The 19,978-nt window shown below is 38.1% G+C and overlaps 1 protein-coding gene across 1 annotated transcript in view; it reads left to right on the forward strand.

The window, feature by feature from the left end:
- Window positions 1–19,978, forward strand: part of LOC127214786 (melanoma inhibitory activity protein 2-like) — a gene marked incomplete at its 3' end in the record, with an annotated part of 99,890 nt that overhangs the window by 45,025 nt on the left and 34,887 nt on the right. The window contains 1 exon segment of the mRNA XM_051175048.1: window positions 16,356–16,480. Within this exon segment, the coding sequence (XP_051031005.1) occupies window positions 16,356–16,480 (125 nt within the window).

The raw sequence follows: 19,978 nt of genomic DNA on the forward strand, positions 1-19,978 counted from the left end.
TTGTGTATGGCTTTAGTCCTAGAACTTGGGAGGCAAAGACATGCAGATCTCTGATTTTGTGTCTAGCCTGAACTACAGAGTGATTTCCAGGATAGCCAGAGCTACACGGAGAGAGATGCTCTTTCAAAAAACTAAAAATCAAAACAAAATAAAACCTCCCAAACTGTGTGACTAGAACATTTCATGGTTGGCCATGACCTATGTGGCTCTGACTTAAATCAAGCGCTTTCACGTTGCAAACCTTCATGTATGTAGTAGTTCCCCCCACCCCCAGGCACCTGGGCCCACCACCACACTAGCCTCAAATAACACACAGAAACTCTGTATTTGATATAATGCTGTTGGCCAGATACTAGTTTCTTATTGGCTAGCTCTGTCTTAAGTATTAACCCATTTCTGTTAATCTAAGTATTTCCAAGTGGTTTCATCTTACCAGGGAATGGGGCCGGCGTCTGGTCTCCCCAGTCTCTCCATGCTGACTCCTCCTTTCTCCTTCCTGGAATCCTGCTTGTCTCCTAGTACTACCTGTCTTGCTTTCCTATTGACCAACAATACTTAATTCATTAACCAGTATGAGGAACATATTTACAGAGTGACATCTCCCATCACCTTCAAAGTTGGATTATTGGGAAGTATATGGTCACAAATTTCCAAAAATATCTGTGTATGCTGTCAGGCACATTTGAATCGTACTCTGAGTCAAACTGGGCAATCATTTTCATTTTCAGGCAATTGGGTATGCATACCCACTTCCAGGCCAGCTAGGGGTACATAATGAAACCATTTCAGAAAACAAAATAAAATGCAACACAAAAAATGACAAGCTAACAAAGAAACACAAAAAGCATATGCACATCATCCTCCGTCAATCCTACTGACTCTTAAATAGCACCAGCATCCTTTGCTTAACTTGTGTGGCTATATACACAGTAGCCACTACTATATACATAGTAGATAATAGTTTGGCATTGTGTGTGGTTCTGTTGTTTTTTGTTTGTGTTTTATGTAAAATACATCTCGAGTGGTGTGATATTTACCCAAGTAAAATTTCTCTAGAGCTTGTAGCCTGCCTTCCACATTGCACATATAAAAATAAGCACCATTCCACTCAAACTTATGACCTTCATATTTGGGATGAACAGGTGACTCAGCTTTTAAAAGCACATATTGCTGTTTCAGAGGACCTGAGTTCAGTTCCTAGCACACATATTGAATAGCTCAAGGTCCATGTAATCTTCATCTTTAGAGGATCCAATGCCTCTGGCCTCATTGGCCACTGTACCTTGCATGGACATGACCCCCCATGTCGATAGAAAGGTAGAAAGAAAGAATAAGAGGAAGAAAGAAAGAAAGACACACACACACACACACACACACACACACACACACACACACACACACGCCAATTTAAAAAGAAAACCTTGAAAATATCAGAATTCTTTACATAGGTGTAAAGCTGAGGGAATTCAAAGTGTGAATATTTATATATGCACCTTATGCTGTTATTTTAATAAACATCTAATTTGTTGAAAAGCTTCAAAAACACCATGCTCTGTTGAAATCTGTGTAGTGTTCAGGGCACATATTAGACATAAGCTGACAGACAGTAAGATAACACGATGAGAGCTGCAGGATGTGATTCTGACTTATGATTCAGCTAATTGGATCTGCATTTAAGACTGCTGTTATTATCATTGTCACTATTATTTTCTTTTAGATGTCTATCCCAGTTCCCTCCCTCTCCCTCCCTCCCTCCCTCCCTACCTCTTACACTCTCTCCCTGTTCACATGTACACTGGCCACACTCCCCTCCCATCCCCCTACCCCAATTCCACATGTAGGGCAATGCCATCCAGGTGGGGTCATGTAAATCTGTGAAGTCATTTGAAGTAGGGACTAGGATTTCTTTCCTGTCTCTAGGATAAGGGAGTGCCCTCCATGGGAATATGGGTCTCAGCTAGAAGGACTGCGCAGTCTAAGGGACCTCAGGCAGTGGAACCAGGATGTATTCCTGGTGCACAAAAGGACCTTGTACATACAACTGCTGTTTTAATTATTCCAGAGCACTCCCCATATGGTCCCTATATACTGTGCTGACCTTCACTGAAAGGAGCTATTCTCTCTCCTCCAACTGTGTTGGAGGGTCTCTTCAGAACCTCACCTTTCCTTCCAGGGGGAGGAGGAGGAAGCATAGTATTTAAACATTTTCATTACTCTAAATTCTCCCATATGTTATCTTTTCATCTCACTTTACCTTTAAAATATGAGTAGACATTTGTGAAGTATAGGCAATGCTTTTACTTATATTTCTAGAGAAAATTTTTTGGGTAACATAACTGCTTGTAATTATAGACTTACTTATTTTTTAAGATATGGTAGCACATCCCTTTAATTCTAGCAGTTGGGGTGCAGAAGCAGGAGGATCTCTGTGAGTGTGAGGCCAGCCTCGTCTAGAGTGAGTTCCGGGCCATTCTGAGAATTGCTTAGTAAGACTCTACCTCAAAAACAACCAAACAGCAAAATCCTTTGTAGCTCCTTGTTCTGATCTGTATTCTTCTTCCACACAGTTTAAGGCAAGTGTCCACCTGAACTATGGAAATTCAGGAATCCAGATTGCTCTCAATGACACTTTGAGTATATGTAGCACTCAAAACTTGGTGAATTTTGAAGCATATCATAGAACAGATTTTAAATTTTTGATGATCAACACTTAAGGTCTATAAACACATTCTCTCTCTCTCTCAATCTCGCTCTCTCTCTCTCTCTCTCTCTCTCTCTCTCTCTATATATATATATATATATATATATATACATATATATATATATATATATATGTTCCTCATCCTGTTTGACTCTGCCACCCTTTAGTCCTAAATGAATACACAGATGGTATATTAGGTATACAACAGTTGGCTGGTGGTTGGGCTTCTTATTGGCTATCTCTGTCTTAATTATTAACCCATTTCTATAATCATGTATTTCCACCTGGTTTTGGCTTATGGGAGAATTCTCCATCCTGTTAATTCTTTGGTGCAAAAAATCACGACCCCTCTGCCTGTGTTTTGAAGCATTCTCATCTCATAGTCCTGCCTATATTTTCTGGCTGGCCAATCAATCAGTCATTATTTTATTCATCAACCAAGAAGACAAAATATATACAGAAGGACTTCCCAGATCATATAAAATTGCAAACACAGTGCCAGGCACTTCCAAAGGAATACTCAACCTACACTGGATAATGAGGAGTTATACTACATAAAACCTTTAAAGAATATATAAGATAGAGCAGTGTAACCAGCATTATTGCTTGAAGAAGCAAGATCAGAATGTAGAAATATAATTTGTGAGGGGCATTTTTGTGAGGGCTTAAAGAAAGCAAGGAAAACCGAGAAAAAAATCAAAGAGTTGAAGGAACAGTTCAAGATATGTAGACTGAAATAGAGACAATAAAGAAAACACAAACTGAAGGAATGCTGGAAATAGAAAAACTGGGCAAATGATCAGGAACTACAGACTCAAGATAAACCAACAGAATACAAGAGAATGAAGAGAGAATCTCAGGGGCTGAAGATAAACTAGAGCAAATAGATACATCGACCAAAGAAAATCATAAGTCCAATAAATCCTTAACACAAAGCATCCAGGAATGTGGGACACTGGGTAAAGCAAAAGCTAAGAATAATAGGTGTAGAAGAAGGTGAAGAAGCCTAGCTCAAAGGTGTGGAAAACATGTTCAACAAAATCGTTGAAGAAAAATTTCCCAATCTGAGTAAGGACTTGTACATAAAAGCACATGAAGCAAACCCAACACCAAATAGACTGGACCAAAGAATAAAGACCCCACAACACATAGAAATCAATGCACCTAACATACACAAAAAAAGAAAGAATATTAAGTGCAGCAGGAGAAAAATTTCAGATAACATATAAAGGTAGACTGATCAAAATTACACTTAAATTCTCCATAGAAATTCTCAAAATCAGAATGTCCTAGGTAGATGTTCTACAAGTATGAGAGTCCACAGATGCCTGACAAGGCTACTATACCCAGCAAAACTCTCAACCATTATATATGGAGGTAACAACATATTTAATGACAGAGCTGGATTTTCACAATGAATATCTACAAATCCAGCCCTATAGAAATTTCTGGAAGGAAAACTCCAACCCAAGGAAGTTGACTATGCTCACAAAGACATAAGTAATAGATAATCCCAATTCACCAAAACCAAGGTTAAAGCATGGATAATATATTCACAATAACACCACCTACAAAAAATCTAAAACAAACAAGCATTAACAATCAGTGGTCCTTACTATCCCTCAACATTAATGGTCATAACTCACCTATGAAAATTCACAGGATAAAAGAATGGATACAAAGTCAGAATTGATGGTTTTGCTGCATACAAAAAAATATATCTAAGTTTCAAAGACAGACATTCCCTCATGGTAAAGGGTTGGGAGAAGATCTTCCAATGAAGTGGACCCAAGAAGCCAGCAGGTATAGCTATCCTAATATTTAACATGTTAGACATCACACCAAAATCAATCAAATGAGATGAAAACAGTCATTTCATATACATCACAGGAGAAATCCATCAGGACAAATTCTCAATTCTGAACATCTATGCCCCAAATACAAAGGCACCCACATTAGTAAAAGAAACTCTACTAAATCTTGAAGCTCATGTAAAACCTCATCCACTCCTAGTGGGGCACTTCAGCACTCCACTCATACCACTAGACAGGACCACCATACAAAACTTGACAAAGAAACAAGAACTAACAGAAGCTATGTCTACATTGGGTTTAAGAGACATCTACAGAACATTACAACCAAACACAAATAATATACCTTCTTCACAAGTCCATATTGAACCATCTCTAAAATCAACCACATGCTAGGCTACATAAAAAAAACCTCACCAGATTAAAAAAAGAAATTGGAATGTTCCTATGTATCTTATCAGACCACCATGCTTTAAAGCTAGAATTCAACCACAACACAAATCTCGAAGAAACCCTACAATCTCATGGAAACTGAACAATGCCCAATTGGACCATTACTGGTCAAGAAGATATAAAGAAAGACATGGATGACTTCTTTGAGGACACAACATACATGAACTTATGTTAAACATTGAAAAGATTTCTACGAAGGATGGAAGTTCATTTCATAAGAGGCCATATGAAGAAAACTGAGGATAGTCACATTAGAGAATTAATAGCACAGCTAACAGACTTAGAACAAAAAGAAGCAAACTCACCCCAGAGTAGATGCCAGGGAATAATCCATTCGAGAGCACAAATCAATAGAGACACGGAAAATGATACAAAACATCAATGCAACAAAGAATTGTTTTTTTTAAGAAACTCAACCAGATAGACAAACCTTTACCCAAACTAACCCGAAAAGCAGAGAGAGAACACACAAATTAACAAAATCAGAAACAAAAAGGTGGACATAATAACATACACTGAGGAAGTCAAGACAATTTTCAGGTTGTACTTTAAAAACCTGTACTCCACAAAATTTGAAAATTCATTGGAAATGGAGAAATTTCTGGATAACTATCACTTACCAAAAGGAAATCAAGAACAGATAAGCAACTTAAACTGACCTATATCGTCAATGAAATTTAGGCAGTCAACAAAAGCCTCCCAACAAAATAAGGCCACGGGCCTGTTGACATTTGTGCAGAATTCTACCAGCAAATCAAAAAGGAACTAATACCAATACTTCTCAAATTGTTTCACACAATAGAGACAAAATGTTCATTACCAAACATTTTTTTCAAGGCCACAATTACCTTGGTATCATAGACACACAAAGACACAACTAAGGAAGAGAAGGATAGATCAATATTCCTCATGAAAATAGATGCAAAAATACTCAATAAAATACTGGCAAATCAAATCCAAGAACACATCAGAGAAATTATCCAACATGACCAAGCAGGCTTCATCCTTGTGTTGCAGGGATTGGTGAACTTACAATAGTCGATTGATGTAATCCACCATATAAACAAAATGAAAAAAAAAAAAAAAAACAGGGTTTACTGAAAAAGCCTTTTTCACATTCCAATACCCTTACATGATAAAGGGCTTGGAGAAATTAAGGATAACAGGAACATACCTAAACATGATAAAGGCATATTTATTAAATCAACAGCCAACATCAAACTGAATGGATAGAACCTTAATGCAATCCCTCTAAAACCAGGAAAAACACCAGGCTACCCTCTCTCTCCATATTGCTTCAATATTGTACTTGAAGTTCTAGCTAAAGGCATAAGACAAAAAATGAGATCAAGGGGATACAAATTGGAAAAGAATAAGCCAAACTTTCACTATTTGAAAATATATGACAGTATACATAAGCGACCCAAAAATTTCTATCAGAGAATTCCTACAGCTAATAAACACCTTCAGCAAACTACCACTATACAAGATCAACTCAAAAAAAATCTGTTGCCCTACTATATACAGAGGACAATGGGACTGACATAGAAAACAGAGAAACATCACCCTTTACCATAACCATAAACAACATAAAGTATCTTGGGGTAATGCTTAACAAACAAGTGAAAGACTATATATCAAGAACTGTTTATTTAAACCAAGAAATTTAAGAAGATACCACAAAATGGAAAGATCTCCCATGCTCTTGGATAGGTAGGATAAGCATAGTAAAAATGGAAATCTTACTAAAAGAAATCTATAGATTGAATGCATTCCCCCATCAATATCCGCACAATTCTTCGCTGACCATGAAAGGATAATAATCAAATTTACATAGAAAAACAAAAGACCCAGATAGCCAAACAACCCTGTACAACAAAGGAACTTTAGGAGGCATCACCATCCCTGACTTTAATCCCTGACTAGAGCTATATTCGTGAAAACAGCCTAGTATTGGCAGAAAAATATACAAGTAGATCAAAGTAATCAAATCAAAAATCCTGATATTAACCCACACACCTATGAACACATGATTTTTGACAAAACAGCTAAAAGTATACAATGGGAGCAGGAAAGCATCTTCAACAAATGGTGCTGGAACAACTGGATGATAGTGTGTAGAAGACTGCAGGTAGACCCGTATCTATAGCCTTACACAAAACTCAAATCCAAATGGATCAAGGACATCAACATAAATCCAGCCACACTGAATATCTTCAAAGAGAAAGTGGTAGGTACCCTTGAAGAAACTGGTACAGTAGATTCATTCCTGAACATAAATCTAGTAGCACAGACTCGGAGATCAACAATTAATAAATGGGACTTCCTCAAGCTGAGGCGCTTCTGTAAGGCAAAGGACACAGTTGACAAGACCAAAAGGCAGCCCACACTGTGGGGAAAGATGTTCACCAACCTTACATCTGACATAGGGCTCATCTCCAAAATATACAAATAACTCAAGAAACTAGTCACCCTAACACCAAATAACTATTAAAAATGGAGTATAGAACTGAAGAGAGAAATCTCAATAGAGGAAATCAAAAAGCCTGCAAGACACTTAAGCAAGTGCTCAACATCCTTAGCTATTAGTGAAATGCAAATCAAAACAAATCTGAGATACCATCTTTCTCCTGCAAGAATGGCTAAAATCAGGAACACTAATGCGAACTTATGCTGGAGAGGATGTGGAGAAAGGGGAGTACGCCTACATTGATGTTGGGATTGCAAACTTGTACAGCCATTTTGGAGATCTTCATCGCAGTTCCTCAGTAAAATGGGAATTGGTCTACCACAGGACCTGGCAATCTTACTCTTATGCATATACCCAAATGATCCACATCCATGCAACAAAAATAATGTTTTTAACTATGTTCATAGTGGCATTATTTGTAATAGCAAGAACTTGGAAGCATCCTAGATGTCCCTCCAATGAAGAATGGATGAAAAAGATGTGGAACATTTACACAATGGAATACTACTCTGTGGAAAAAAATAACAATGGAATCTTGAAAATCACAGGCAAATGGATGGAACTTTAAGGAAACCACCTGAATGAGGTAACCCAGTCAACAAAATAAGAACATGGTATGTATTCACTCATATATATATATATATTCGACATAGAGCAAAGGATCACCAGCCTATATTTCATAATGCCAGAGAAAGTAGAATACAAGGAGGATTTTAAGAGATTCATACAAGTTCCCTCATAGAAGGGGAAAAGAACTAGATCTTCTTAGCATATTGGGAGCTTGGGGGTTTGTGAGTGGAGAGGAGGCCAGAATAAAGAGTAGGGGAAGAGAGAAAATCACGTGGGACTAGGAAGATTTAGCCTGGGGAGGGTAAGACAAGAGAAAAGAAAGATAGAGTGTGAGAAAGCATGAGAGAGAGAGAGAGAGAGAGAGAGTTAGAGAGAGAGAGCATAAATGAAACATTTATTTGAAGTGGCTCACTTATAGTTTCAGAGATTCAGTCCATTTTCATCATGGCATATAAAATGCTGGCGTACAAGTAGTTGTGGGTCTGGAGAAAGAGCTGAGAATCCTACATTCTGTAGGCAATAGGAAGTCTATTGAAATTCTGGGTGGTATTATGAGCTTAGGAAACCTCTAAGACTGCCCACACAGTGTCACCCTCGCTCCAAATGACCATGCCCACCCCAAATCCAAGAAAGACAACCCTCCTATCAGTGGAACTCCCTGTGAAAGTATGTGGGCCAGCTACATTTAAACTGACACTCACTAGCACTAGAAGTTTATAATAATATCATTGAAAAAATGCATTTTTTCAACAATAGAAGCCCCCAAAGTCTATCACAGTGTTTCAACAATGTTGAAAGTTCAATGTTGCTTCTGAGAATCCTGCAATCTCTTAATTGTAATCACCCATGAAAATCAAAATCAAAAAGCAGATCATATACTTCTAACATATAATGGCACAGGGTATACATCAACATTCCAAATAAAGAGAAGAGTGAGGAAATACTGGGCCAAGGAAGACCAAGAAACGAATGGGCAAACTCCAAACTTTCCATCTCCATGTGATGTCAAAATCCTCTTAGATCTCCAACTCTATTCAGCTTTGTTGGCTGCAAGCCACTTCTTTCTATTGGGCTGGATGCACTCCCTGTTAGCAGCTCTCCTTGGCAGACATTCCATGACTCTGTCATCTCTACCATCACATTTCTGTGTATCACATGCATGACTGATGCCGGAAAAGGTCAGAACAAGGCATCAGATCCCCTAGAAGTGCAGTTACAGATGGCTGTGAGCTGCTGTGTAGTTGCTGGGAATTAAGCACAGGTCCTATGGAAGAGCCAACTGGACCCTTAGCATTGAACCCATCTCTCTAGCCCTTTCTTGTGAAAAATTTTAAGCATGCAAACTAGTATATGTATTGAAGGTTAGCTTTGGTGCCTTTGTAATGGTTTCCTATATCTGACCATAAGAAAAACTTTACTCTCTTCCACAGCTATCATCTCATTGTTCTTAATCCATTTACATATAACCTGTTTCGCTGTAATGGCTATTATGCAGGCAAATGTCAATGGATTTGTTAAAGCCTACCAGTAAAATAATTTGTGTACTTCTTAATTACTTATGCTATTTAATCATTTCATATTTAGTAGATTGTATTTGTCAGGACCTCTTCAATTATCACTCACTACACACAGAAGCTGGGAAAGATGTGTATCTACTGTAGGTATTAAATGAAATAACATTAAGAAAGAATAAAATTCAGAAATTTAAATATTCATGTGTATTTCTTGAGTTATCTATAAGTGTACTTTTCTCAAAAAGTATATGATGTGAACTTAGGGAAAGTTTGGTACATGTAGAAAACAGGTAGTGGATGCTGCATCCTGAGTTGCCTGAAAGGGCATGTTTGCCTAAAAGCCAGCTGGAAAAGTCAGCAGCAAACTGCAAAAATATATCAGTTCTGGTGAAATTTCTATAGGTTTCAGGCTATTTGGGGGATCCTAAGGTGGAGTACTATTGTATTCCTATCGAGATCTTCCCTGTCCCTGCCAGTAGAGTGGAAAATGTGAATGGCATTTGCATCTGGAAATGATTTGGAAATTAGTGAAAACTGGAAATTAGTGAGAACTAATGAAGTTTTCCTTTTTTTTTTAATTTTTCTGTCTAGATGGGCCAGTATCCTCCAAGTTGGAATCCAGGAAGAGTGCCACCAAAAAAGACTCTCTGGTGAAAATGGGAAAGTGAATTCTACCCATGGATCCATAACTAATTTCTTGGTTTTATTAGATTAATGCTAGAGCAACTTGGTGATATCAAAATATTAATACAATATACATTTTATTTGTGTTAACGTTTTCATCCTTGTGTTGTAATGTTCTGGAAATAGTATATATCACTAGGCAAGTTTTGATTTTTTTTTTAAACTGCAATCCCAGCATTTGGGCATGGTGAGGCAGGAGGAAGGTGATTCCAAGGCCACTGTGCTCTATCTAAGAAGAACTTGTCTCAATAAACCACATAGGCAAAGGAAATGGCTTATAAGTTAAGAGTACTGGCTGCTCTCCTAGAGAACCTCACTTTCATTCCTAGTACCTAGTGATGGATCACAATTTTCTTCACTCCAGTTTCAAGTGATCTGTATCCCAATTCTATCCCTCCAGAACACTGAGTGTTTGTAGTATGCATACAGACATATGTGCATGCAAAACACCCATTCCTTGGAGGGGGGGAACTAAAATAAACAGACCATATATGTCTTTTTCAAATAAGTACAACTTTTAAATGGACATCAAAGTTTCAGTACATTCTTTGCACTATTTCATATTTTCTAACTTGTAATATTATTTGAACCTTAAAAAGTATTTTAGACTTTTTTTTAACTTTTTTATTTCACTTTATTTTATATACCAAAGTCTATTTAAATGAAAACAAATATTTATACACAATATTTGGGAATGTGGGCGTCGTTTTTTCCAAACTACTTCCTGCTGGTATGGGGCGCTGTCATGGGGGATTCGAAGAAGATTCAGAAATCCTGGCTGTAGTCTGTAGGGCTGATTTGTCCAGCTGTTTTGAATGCAGGATCACCTTGTACTCTGTTTCAGGCGGTCTGGCATGATCAAACCACATTAGTCTGGAAGAAATCCACATCATTTCATTTTCTGTGGAAACAAAAATAGAAATCCTTTTCCCCAGTAACTTGTCCTTCAACTTAAATTTTGGAGACAAAGCATTTTTTTTTTATTTAATTTATTATTTTACATGTCGATCCCAGTTCCCTCTTCCTCCCTCCTTCCATCCCTCCCTCCCTCCTTCCCTCCCTTTTACCCTCTCTGCCCTCTCACATGCACTCGAACCACCCTCCCCTCCCATCCCCCCACCCCAATTCCATATGTAGGGGAATGCCATCCAATTGGAGTCATGTAGATCTGACAGGTCATGTGAAGTAGGGACTAGGGCTTCTCTCCTGTCTCTAGATTAAGGCAGTTATCCCTCCATGGGGGATATGTTCGCAATGTCCTTTTGTGCACCAGGGATACATCCTGGCTCCACTGTCTGAGGTCTCTTAGACTGCTCAGTCCTTCTGGCTGAGACCCATATTCAGGGGGTCCTGAGTCAGTCCCATGCTGGCTTCCCAGCTATCAGTGTAGTGGCCGTTATCTCCACCTTGTTCAGGTAAGCTGTCTCTATGTGTTTCTGCCTCATGGTCTTGTCCTCTCCATCTGCATCTGGGTTCTAGTTCGACTCAGTGTTTATGTATGGGTGTTTGATCCTGTTTTCAACAGGCATTAGTTGAGGGCTCCATGGAGAAGGTAGTTGTTGATCTCACTCTCCGGGAAGGGCATGTATGATAGCCTTTCCAAGGAAGCTCAAATTGTTAGTTGGTGGCAGTCTTGTAGTTCTCTAGACCTTTCTTTGTGTTCAATTTTATCTTCAAACCAATATTGGCTCCTTCTTTTATGATCTCTCTCTCTGTCTCTGTCTCTGTCTCTCTCTTTCCTATCTTCTATTCCTAAACAGGCTCAATCTTCCTGGTCGCACGTGTTTTCCTTTCTTCCCCCTCATTTTCTCCTACTTCTCTTTCCATTTGCTGCCCCCCCCACTTCACCTGAGCTCTGGTAGAATTGTCCCTTCCCAGTTCTGTGAGGGACTTTATATGAATCTCTTAGAATACACCTTGTATCCTAGTTCCTCTGGTGATGTGAATTGTAGGCTGGTGATCCTTTGATCTAGGTCTAAAGTCCATATATGAGTGAGTACATACTGTGTCCCTCTTTTTTGTGACTGGGTTACCTCATTCAGGATGGTTTCTTCAAATGATATCCACTTGCCTGAGAATTCAAGATACCATTATTTTTTTCTGCAGAGTAGTATTCCATTGTGTAGATGTGCCACATCTTCATTAATCATTCTTCAATTGAGGGGCATCTAGGTTGCTTCCAGGTTCTTCCTATTACAAATAGTGCCGCTATGAACACAGTTGAGCAGATGACCTTGTTGCATGGATGTGAATCCTTTAGGTATATGCCTAAGAGGGGGATTGCCGGGTCCTGTGGTAAACCAATATCCCTTTTCCTGAGGAACCGCCATACTGATCTCCAAAATGGCTGTATGAATTTGCACTCCCACCAGCAGTGGAGGAGTGTTCCACTTTCTCCACATCCTCTCCAACATAAGTCATCACTGGTGATTCTAATTTTAGCCATTCTGGCAGGGGTAAGTTGGTATCTCAAAGTTGTTTAGATTTGCATTTCCCTGATAGCTAAGGATGTGGAGCATTTTCTTAACTGTCTTTTAGCCTTTTTGATTTCCTCTGTTGAGAATTCTTTCTTCAGTTCTGTATCCCATTTTTTTAATAGGGTTATTTGGTGTTTTGTTGACTAGTTTCTTGAGTTCTTTGTATATTTTGGAGATCTGCCCTTTTTCGGATATAGGATTGGTGAAAACCTTTACCCAGTCTGTGAGCTTCCGTTTGGTCTTGTCGACTGTGTCCTTTGCCTTACAGAACCTTCTAAGTTTGAAGAGTTCCCATTTATTAATTGTTTGTCTCAGTGTCTGTGCCCCTGGAGTTATGTTCAGGAAGCGGTATCCTATACCAATTTGTTCAAAGGTACCTCCTACTTTCACTTCTAAGAGGTTCAATGTGGCTGGATTAATGTTGAGGTCTTTGCTCCATTTGGACTTGAGTTTTGTGCATGGCAACAGACATTGGTCTATCTGCAGTCTTCTACATACCCTCATCCAATTGTGCCAGCATCATTTGTTGAAGATGCTGTCCTCACCCCGTTGCATAATTTTTGCTGTTTTGTCGAAAATCAGGTGTTGAAAGTATGTGGGTTAATATGAGGATTTTCAATTCGATTCCATTGGTCTACCTGTCTATTTTTATGCCAATACCAGGCTTTTTTCATAACTATATCTCTGTAGTAGAGTTTAAAGTCATGAATGGTGATGCCTCCTTAAGTTCTTTAATTGTATAGGGTTGTTTTGGCTATCCTGGGTCTTTTGTCTCCATATAAATTTGATTATCATCCTTTCAAGATCGCTGAAGAATTGTGGTGGGATTTTAATGGGGATTGCATTGAATCTGTAGATTGCTTTTGGTAAGATCGCCATTTTTACTATGTTTATCCTACCTACTCATGAGCATGGAAGATCTTTCCATTTTCTGGTATCTTCTTTTATTTCTTTCTTTAGTCACAAAGTTCTTATTATATAGGTCTTTTACTTGTTTGGTAAGCATTACACCAATATACGTTATGTTGCTTGTGGCTATTGTAAAGGGTGATGTTTCTCTGATTTCTTTTTCTGTCTCTTTGTCATCTGAAAAAAGCAGGGCTACTGATTTTTTTGAGTTTATCTTGTATCCTGCTAGTTTGCTGAAGGTGTTTATCAACTGTAGGAGTTCCCTGGTAGAGTTTATTGGGTCACTTATTTAAACTATCATATCATCTGCAAATAGAGACAGTTTGACTTCTTCCTTTCCAATTTGGATCCCCTTGAACTCTTTTTGTTGTCTTATGGCATTAGCTAGAAATTCTAGTACGATATTGAGCAGATATGGAGACGCAAGCAGTTTTGCCTTGTTCCTGATTTTAGAGGAATTGGCTTAAGTTTCTCTCCATTCAGTTTGATGTTGGCAGTTGGTTTGCTGTATATTGCTCTTATGTTATGTATGTTCCTGTTATCCCTGACCTCTCCAAGACCTTTATCATGAAAGGGTGCTGAATTTTGTCGAAGGCTTTTTCTGCATCCAGGGAGATAATCATATGGTTTTTCTTTTTCTGTTTGTTTATAAGGTGTATCACATTGATAAATGTCATATGTTAAACCATCCCTGCATTCCAGGTATGAAGCCTACTTGATCATGGTGGATGATTTCTCTGATGTATTCTTGAATTCGGTTTGCCAGTATTTTGTTGAGTATTTTTGCATCGATGTTCATCAGGGATATTGGTCTGTAGTTTTCTTTCTTAGGTGTGTCTTTGTGAGGTTTGGGTACCAAAGTTATTGTGGCCTCATAAAAAAGACTTTGGCAAGGAACCTTCTGTTTCTATCTTGTGGAACAGTTTGGTATTAGTTCTTCCTTGAATGTCTGGTAGAATTCTGCCCTGAATCCATCTGGCCCTGGGCTTTTTCCGGTTGGAAGGATTTCGATGACTGCTTCTATTTCATTGTGGGTTATAGGTCTATTTAAGCTGTTTGTCTGTTTTTGGTTTAATTTTGGTAAGTGATAGTTATCCAGAAACTTGTCCATTTCCTTTGAATTTTCAAATTTTGTGGAATACAGATTTTCATAGTATGACCTGAAAATTGTCTGGATTTCCTCTGTGTCTATTGTTATGTTCCCCACTTCGTTTCTGATTTTGTTAATTTGCATGTTCTGTCTCTGCTTTTTTGTTAATTTGGATAAAGGTTTGTCTATCTTGTTGATTTTCTCAAAAAACCAACTCTTTGTTGCATTGATTTTTTTGTATTGTTTTCTTGGTTTCTATTTTGTTGATTTCAGCCCTCGAGTTGATTATTTCCTGGCATCTACTCCTGCTGGGTGAATTTGCTTCTCTCTGTTCTAAGGTTTTCAGTTGGGCTGTTAATTCTCTTATGTGACTATTGTCTGTTTTCTTCATATGGGCACTTAGTGCAATGAACTTCCCTCGTAGCACTGCTTTCAAGGTGTCCCATAAGTTCGGGTATGTTGTATCCTCATTCTCGTTGAATATTAGAAAGACTTTAATTTCTTTCTTTATTTCTTCTTTAACCCAGGAGTGGTGCAATTGCACATTGTTCAGTTTCCCTGAGTTTGCAGGTTTTCTGCTATTTGTGTTGTTGTTGAATTCCAATTTTAAAGCACGGTGGTCTCATAAGATACAGGGGACTATTCCTATTCTCTTGTATCTGTTGAGGTTTCTTATGTCACCTAGTATGTGGTCAATTTTAGAGAAGGTTCCATGTGGAGCAGAGAAGAAGGCACATTCTTTTGTCTTTGGATGGAATGTTCTTTAGATATCTGTAAACCCCAGTTGAGACATAACTTCTGTTAATTCTGTTGTTTCTTTGTTGAGTTTCTGATTTGTGGTCCTGTCTAGTGTTCAGAGTGGTGTATTAAAGTCCCCCACTATAAGTGTGTGAGGTTTTATATGAGCTTTGAGTTTTAGTAGTGTTTCTTTTACGAATGTGGGTGACTTTGTATTAGGGGCATAGATGTTCAGAACTGAGACTTTGTGTTGATGGATTTCTCCTGCGATGAATATGAAATGACCATCTTCATCTCTTTTGACTAATTTTGGTTTGAAGTCTAACTTGTTAGATAATAGGATAGCTATGCCTGCTTGCTTCTTATTTCCATTTGATTGGAAAATCTTTTCCCAACACTTTACCATGAGGTAATGTCTATCTTTGAAGGTTAGATGTGTTTCTTGTATGCAGCAGAAGGATGGATTCTATCTTCATATCCATTCTGTTAACCTGTGTCTTTTTATAGGTGAGTTAAGACCATTATTGTTGATGGTAAGGACCATTGATTGTTGATGCTTGTTTGATCTAGGTTTGTTGTTGGCAGTGGTATTGTGAATATATTAGTTCTGCTTCACCCTTGGTTTCTGGTGTAGTTGGATTATCTGTTGCCTACATTTTTGTGGGCATAGTTACTTTCCTTGGGTTGGAGTTTTCCTTCCAATACTTTCTGTAGGGCTGGATTTGTAGATACATATTGGGAAAATCTGATTTTGTCATTAAATATCTTGTTTTTTCCATCTATAGTGATTGAGAGTTTTGCTGGATATAGTAGCCTACTGTTTTCTTAATACTTTTAGAAGATCTAACCGGGATCGTCTGGCCTTGAGGGTTTCCATGGAGAAGTCAGGTGTAATTTTGATAGGTCTGCCTTTATATGTTACTTGGCCTTTTTCCTAGAGATCATGGACGCCCTGCCATTCCAAAGAATCCAAGAGGCCAGAATCCACCACCACCTCCTCCAGATGCTCGACAGTATGTCCCATCAAAGGGATTTGCAGGCCCAAGGTTTCCTCCAAAGTCAGGTAGGCTTTTTAAAATGCCCTTATATGAATAAATATGTATCTGTGTGTTCCTTCAAGTTTGGTTCCTGTTACAATGAGAAAAACTGGCCAGAATCAACTTGAGGGAGAAAGGGTTGTCATGGCTCACAGGTAACAGTCCAGCAGCAAAGAAGTCAAGGATTCACCTTGAACTACCTTAGGGAATTTTGAATTTTAAATGTACTGTGATAGTTCAGAAGATCAGCAAATTTACAAGCACTTTTTTTCTCCTCAAGGCATGGTTTTTCTATAGCTTTTGAGCCTGTCCTGGAAATCACTCTGTAGACGAGGCTAAGCTTGAACTCACAGAGATCCACCTGACTCTGCTTTCCAGTTTTGGGATTAAATGCCTGTGCCACCAATACCTAGCTACAAGCAGGTTTCAGGCCAAAATTATGCATATACCATTTTATATAAATGTGTACTGAGGTTAACATTTACATTAATTATTTATATTTTGTCTTAAGATTACTGGCTAAAGTGTTTAAAAGTATTTCTTCTAGGTAGTTCTTCCCACATTATCATATTTAAAATCTAACATCATATTAATTATTTGCTGAATTCATTGAAATTTCTTCTTACACTTACATTTTAAAATAAAAGTTATTTATTGCTTTTACAGCATACTTTCCCCTTTGGAATCAGAAGTTTCTACTAAAACTAAAATCATGTTTTAAAGTAATAGAGAAGAACCAGCTTAGTTATCCCTGCCTGTTCTCTTCCCTCATATCTATTCTTAACCTTCCAAGAGTATGACATGTATTTTCTTTCAGAAGTTTTGTAGTTGTTCTTGTCATCACAGAAAATTTATTTAGGATATCATGCCAGGATCACTGATTTCAATGTTACTCTTGAAAGTTTTACTACATTGAAATCTGTTCTACAATATGTCTTGAGTGTATTGCGATCAAGAATAGCTGCTAAGACAGCACAAAGACACCTGAAATTGTTGGTGTTGTTCTTATGAATCCCATGTAGGTAAGAAGTCCACTTTAAATATCAAGATTATTTGTAAGATCAAATATTGTGGTGTGAGTTTTGTTTACCAGTATGGTTTACCATGTGTGCCATACAGGATTTCAACCTCCACTGTCCTTTACTCATCTCTTGCAACAGGGTAGAATATGTACAAACTTTGGGGCTTTCCACTTTCCCTTCTCCCAACTTCTGAGTTCTTCTCCCCACCCTCTCTTTTGAGAAGTAGAAATGAACTCTCTCCAGTCTTGATTCTGCCTTCCAAACAATCTGCCCCAGAATCTCCACAAACAGAGGAGACCTGACCATTTCTATGGCGGTCATTTCTTCTCATTTTCAGTTCAAGATCACTTTTGTTACTTATGTGATTATATTGTTGCTCAAATTGCAGCTTAATGGAAACATATTGTCAGGATAGTAGTTTGTAGAAAAGATGATTTAAATATGAATCTTATGAGTGAATTGTTTCCACTTCATTTTATTATGCATAATGTATTTTACTTTGATTATGTCATCCATAATTGTGGAAGTTTTATACAGGCAATCTCATAATTGATGTACCTTAAACTCAAAAAGCTGTTTCTTTATTCCAGAAATGTGTTCACCATGATTTTAGGCAAAAGTAAAGGTAACTGTATGTTTAATCAAATGAATTTTAATTGATTTAAAGCATTGTTTGTCTTTGGTATTACTGAAACCAGCCAGTTTCCCATAAACGTTTTCCACTAAATTAGTCTTTTCACCTGTGCAAAAAATTAGTCCTTCAAAAGAGAAGTTTGTGGGGGGCTGGACTGATGGTGACTCATTAGTTAAGACTGGAATCTAGTGCAGATAAGAGGATATGGTCTTGGTTCCTAACATCCACATGGCAGTTCCAACCCCAGGAAATCCAATGGCCTCTTTTGCCTACAATTTCACAATGTATGTATGTGGTGCTTACCCATACATGTAGTGCACAGATATTCATGAAGTGCACCAGGCATGCCTGTAGTGTACCAGGAATTCATTGTTGCAAAAGGCATACACGTAGTACACTAAGCATGCATGTAGAGCACAGGCATGCATGCAATGCTATGTACAATATGCTTGCCCATATTATACAGCATGCATGATATGTACCAGCATGTATGTAATGTTCTATACATGTATGTAGTTCATGGTTGTGAGTATATATAGTCCAGAGGCATGCAAGTACACAAAATACTTGCATACATAAATTACTGAAAAAAAAAACTAAAAATTACAAAACAACATAAAATAACATAAAATATTTTTCTTTTTCTTTTTCTTTCTTTTTTTTTTTTACGTAATTTAACCCATTTATTATAAGTAGGGGTTCTTAAGCAATAGCATTTCTACTGGTCTTTCAGTTCCTTCAGATGGCAGACTTCACTGTCACTGCAGAAGTAGTGTTGTACGTCCAGGCCCCACCTGCAACTGTATTCATGCAGGAACCACAGTGCCAGATGCCAACTGCTCATCTCTTCATCATGGTCTTGCTACAGAAGGAGCAAGTGTACTTGGCGTGCTGGCTGATTTCAATTTTCTTCACCATTTTCCGCAGGGAGGCACCATAGCGGGTCCTGTATTTCCCGATGATCCCGACCATCTTGGCGCGTTTAGCCATGTAGCTGGAACCTAAGCCCAAGCCCAGAGAGCACATTTTTCTTTTTTCTTTTCCTTTCATTCTATTTATTTATTTAATTATTTATTTTGAGACATGGGACAGGGTTTTTCTTTGGCTTTGGAGGCTGTCCTGGAACTAGCTCTTGTTCATAAAGCTGGTCTCAAGCTCATTTAATCTGCCTGCCTCTGCCTCCCAAGTGCAGGGATTACAGGCATGCACCACCACTGCCTAGCCAACATTTGTGGATTGTCTGATTTTAGTATCTTACAAAGTATGCACCCTACTACTTTTAGTTAGATATACATGACCCAAAATAAAGCAATACATTTTAAAACCTTAAATATGTTTTATACTTGAAAGAAAGACAGGATATTGTCTAATGATGAATTTCAGGATTTTCTTTTGTCCACTGACTAATTTTAAGGTTCAAAACCAATGTGTGTGTGTGTGTGTGTGTGTGTGTGTGTGTGTGTGTGTGTGTTTGAGAGACAGGTATACAGAGAGAGAGCATGCACAAGCAGACACAGGCACACCCAATTTTGTGCTGAATGTATGATGATTAGTTAACAGCTGTAAGATAATTTTTCTACAGTAGGTTGTTTAGAGAGCTCAGGGTCTAAGGCTGACACAGTGAGTAATTCCCCTATATCCTGGAAGTTCTACTGACTGGTTTCTTAAATAATTTCTGGTTCTCTCATTTTGACTATCTAGTTATTGATTTGTTTGTTTCTTAGAGACAGGGTTTTTGTGTGTGTAGCTTTGCTTGTCCAGGAACTTGCTGTGTTGACCAGGTTTGCCTTGAATTTGGAGCCACTCCTGTTTCTGCCCATGGAGTGCTAGAATTAAGGGCATGAATCTCTACATCTTTCGTTTTATTC

The sequence above is a fragment of the Phodopus roborovskii genome, unplaced genomic scaffold (genome assembly GCF_943737965.1).
Source record: "Phodopus roborovskii unplaced genomic scaffold, PHOROB, whole genome shotgun sequence".
Classification (NCBI taxonomy): Eukaryota; Metazoa; Chordata; class Mammalia; order Rodentia; family Cricetidae; genus Phodopus; species Phodopus roborovskii.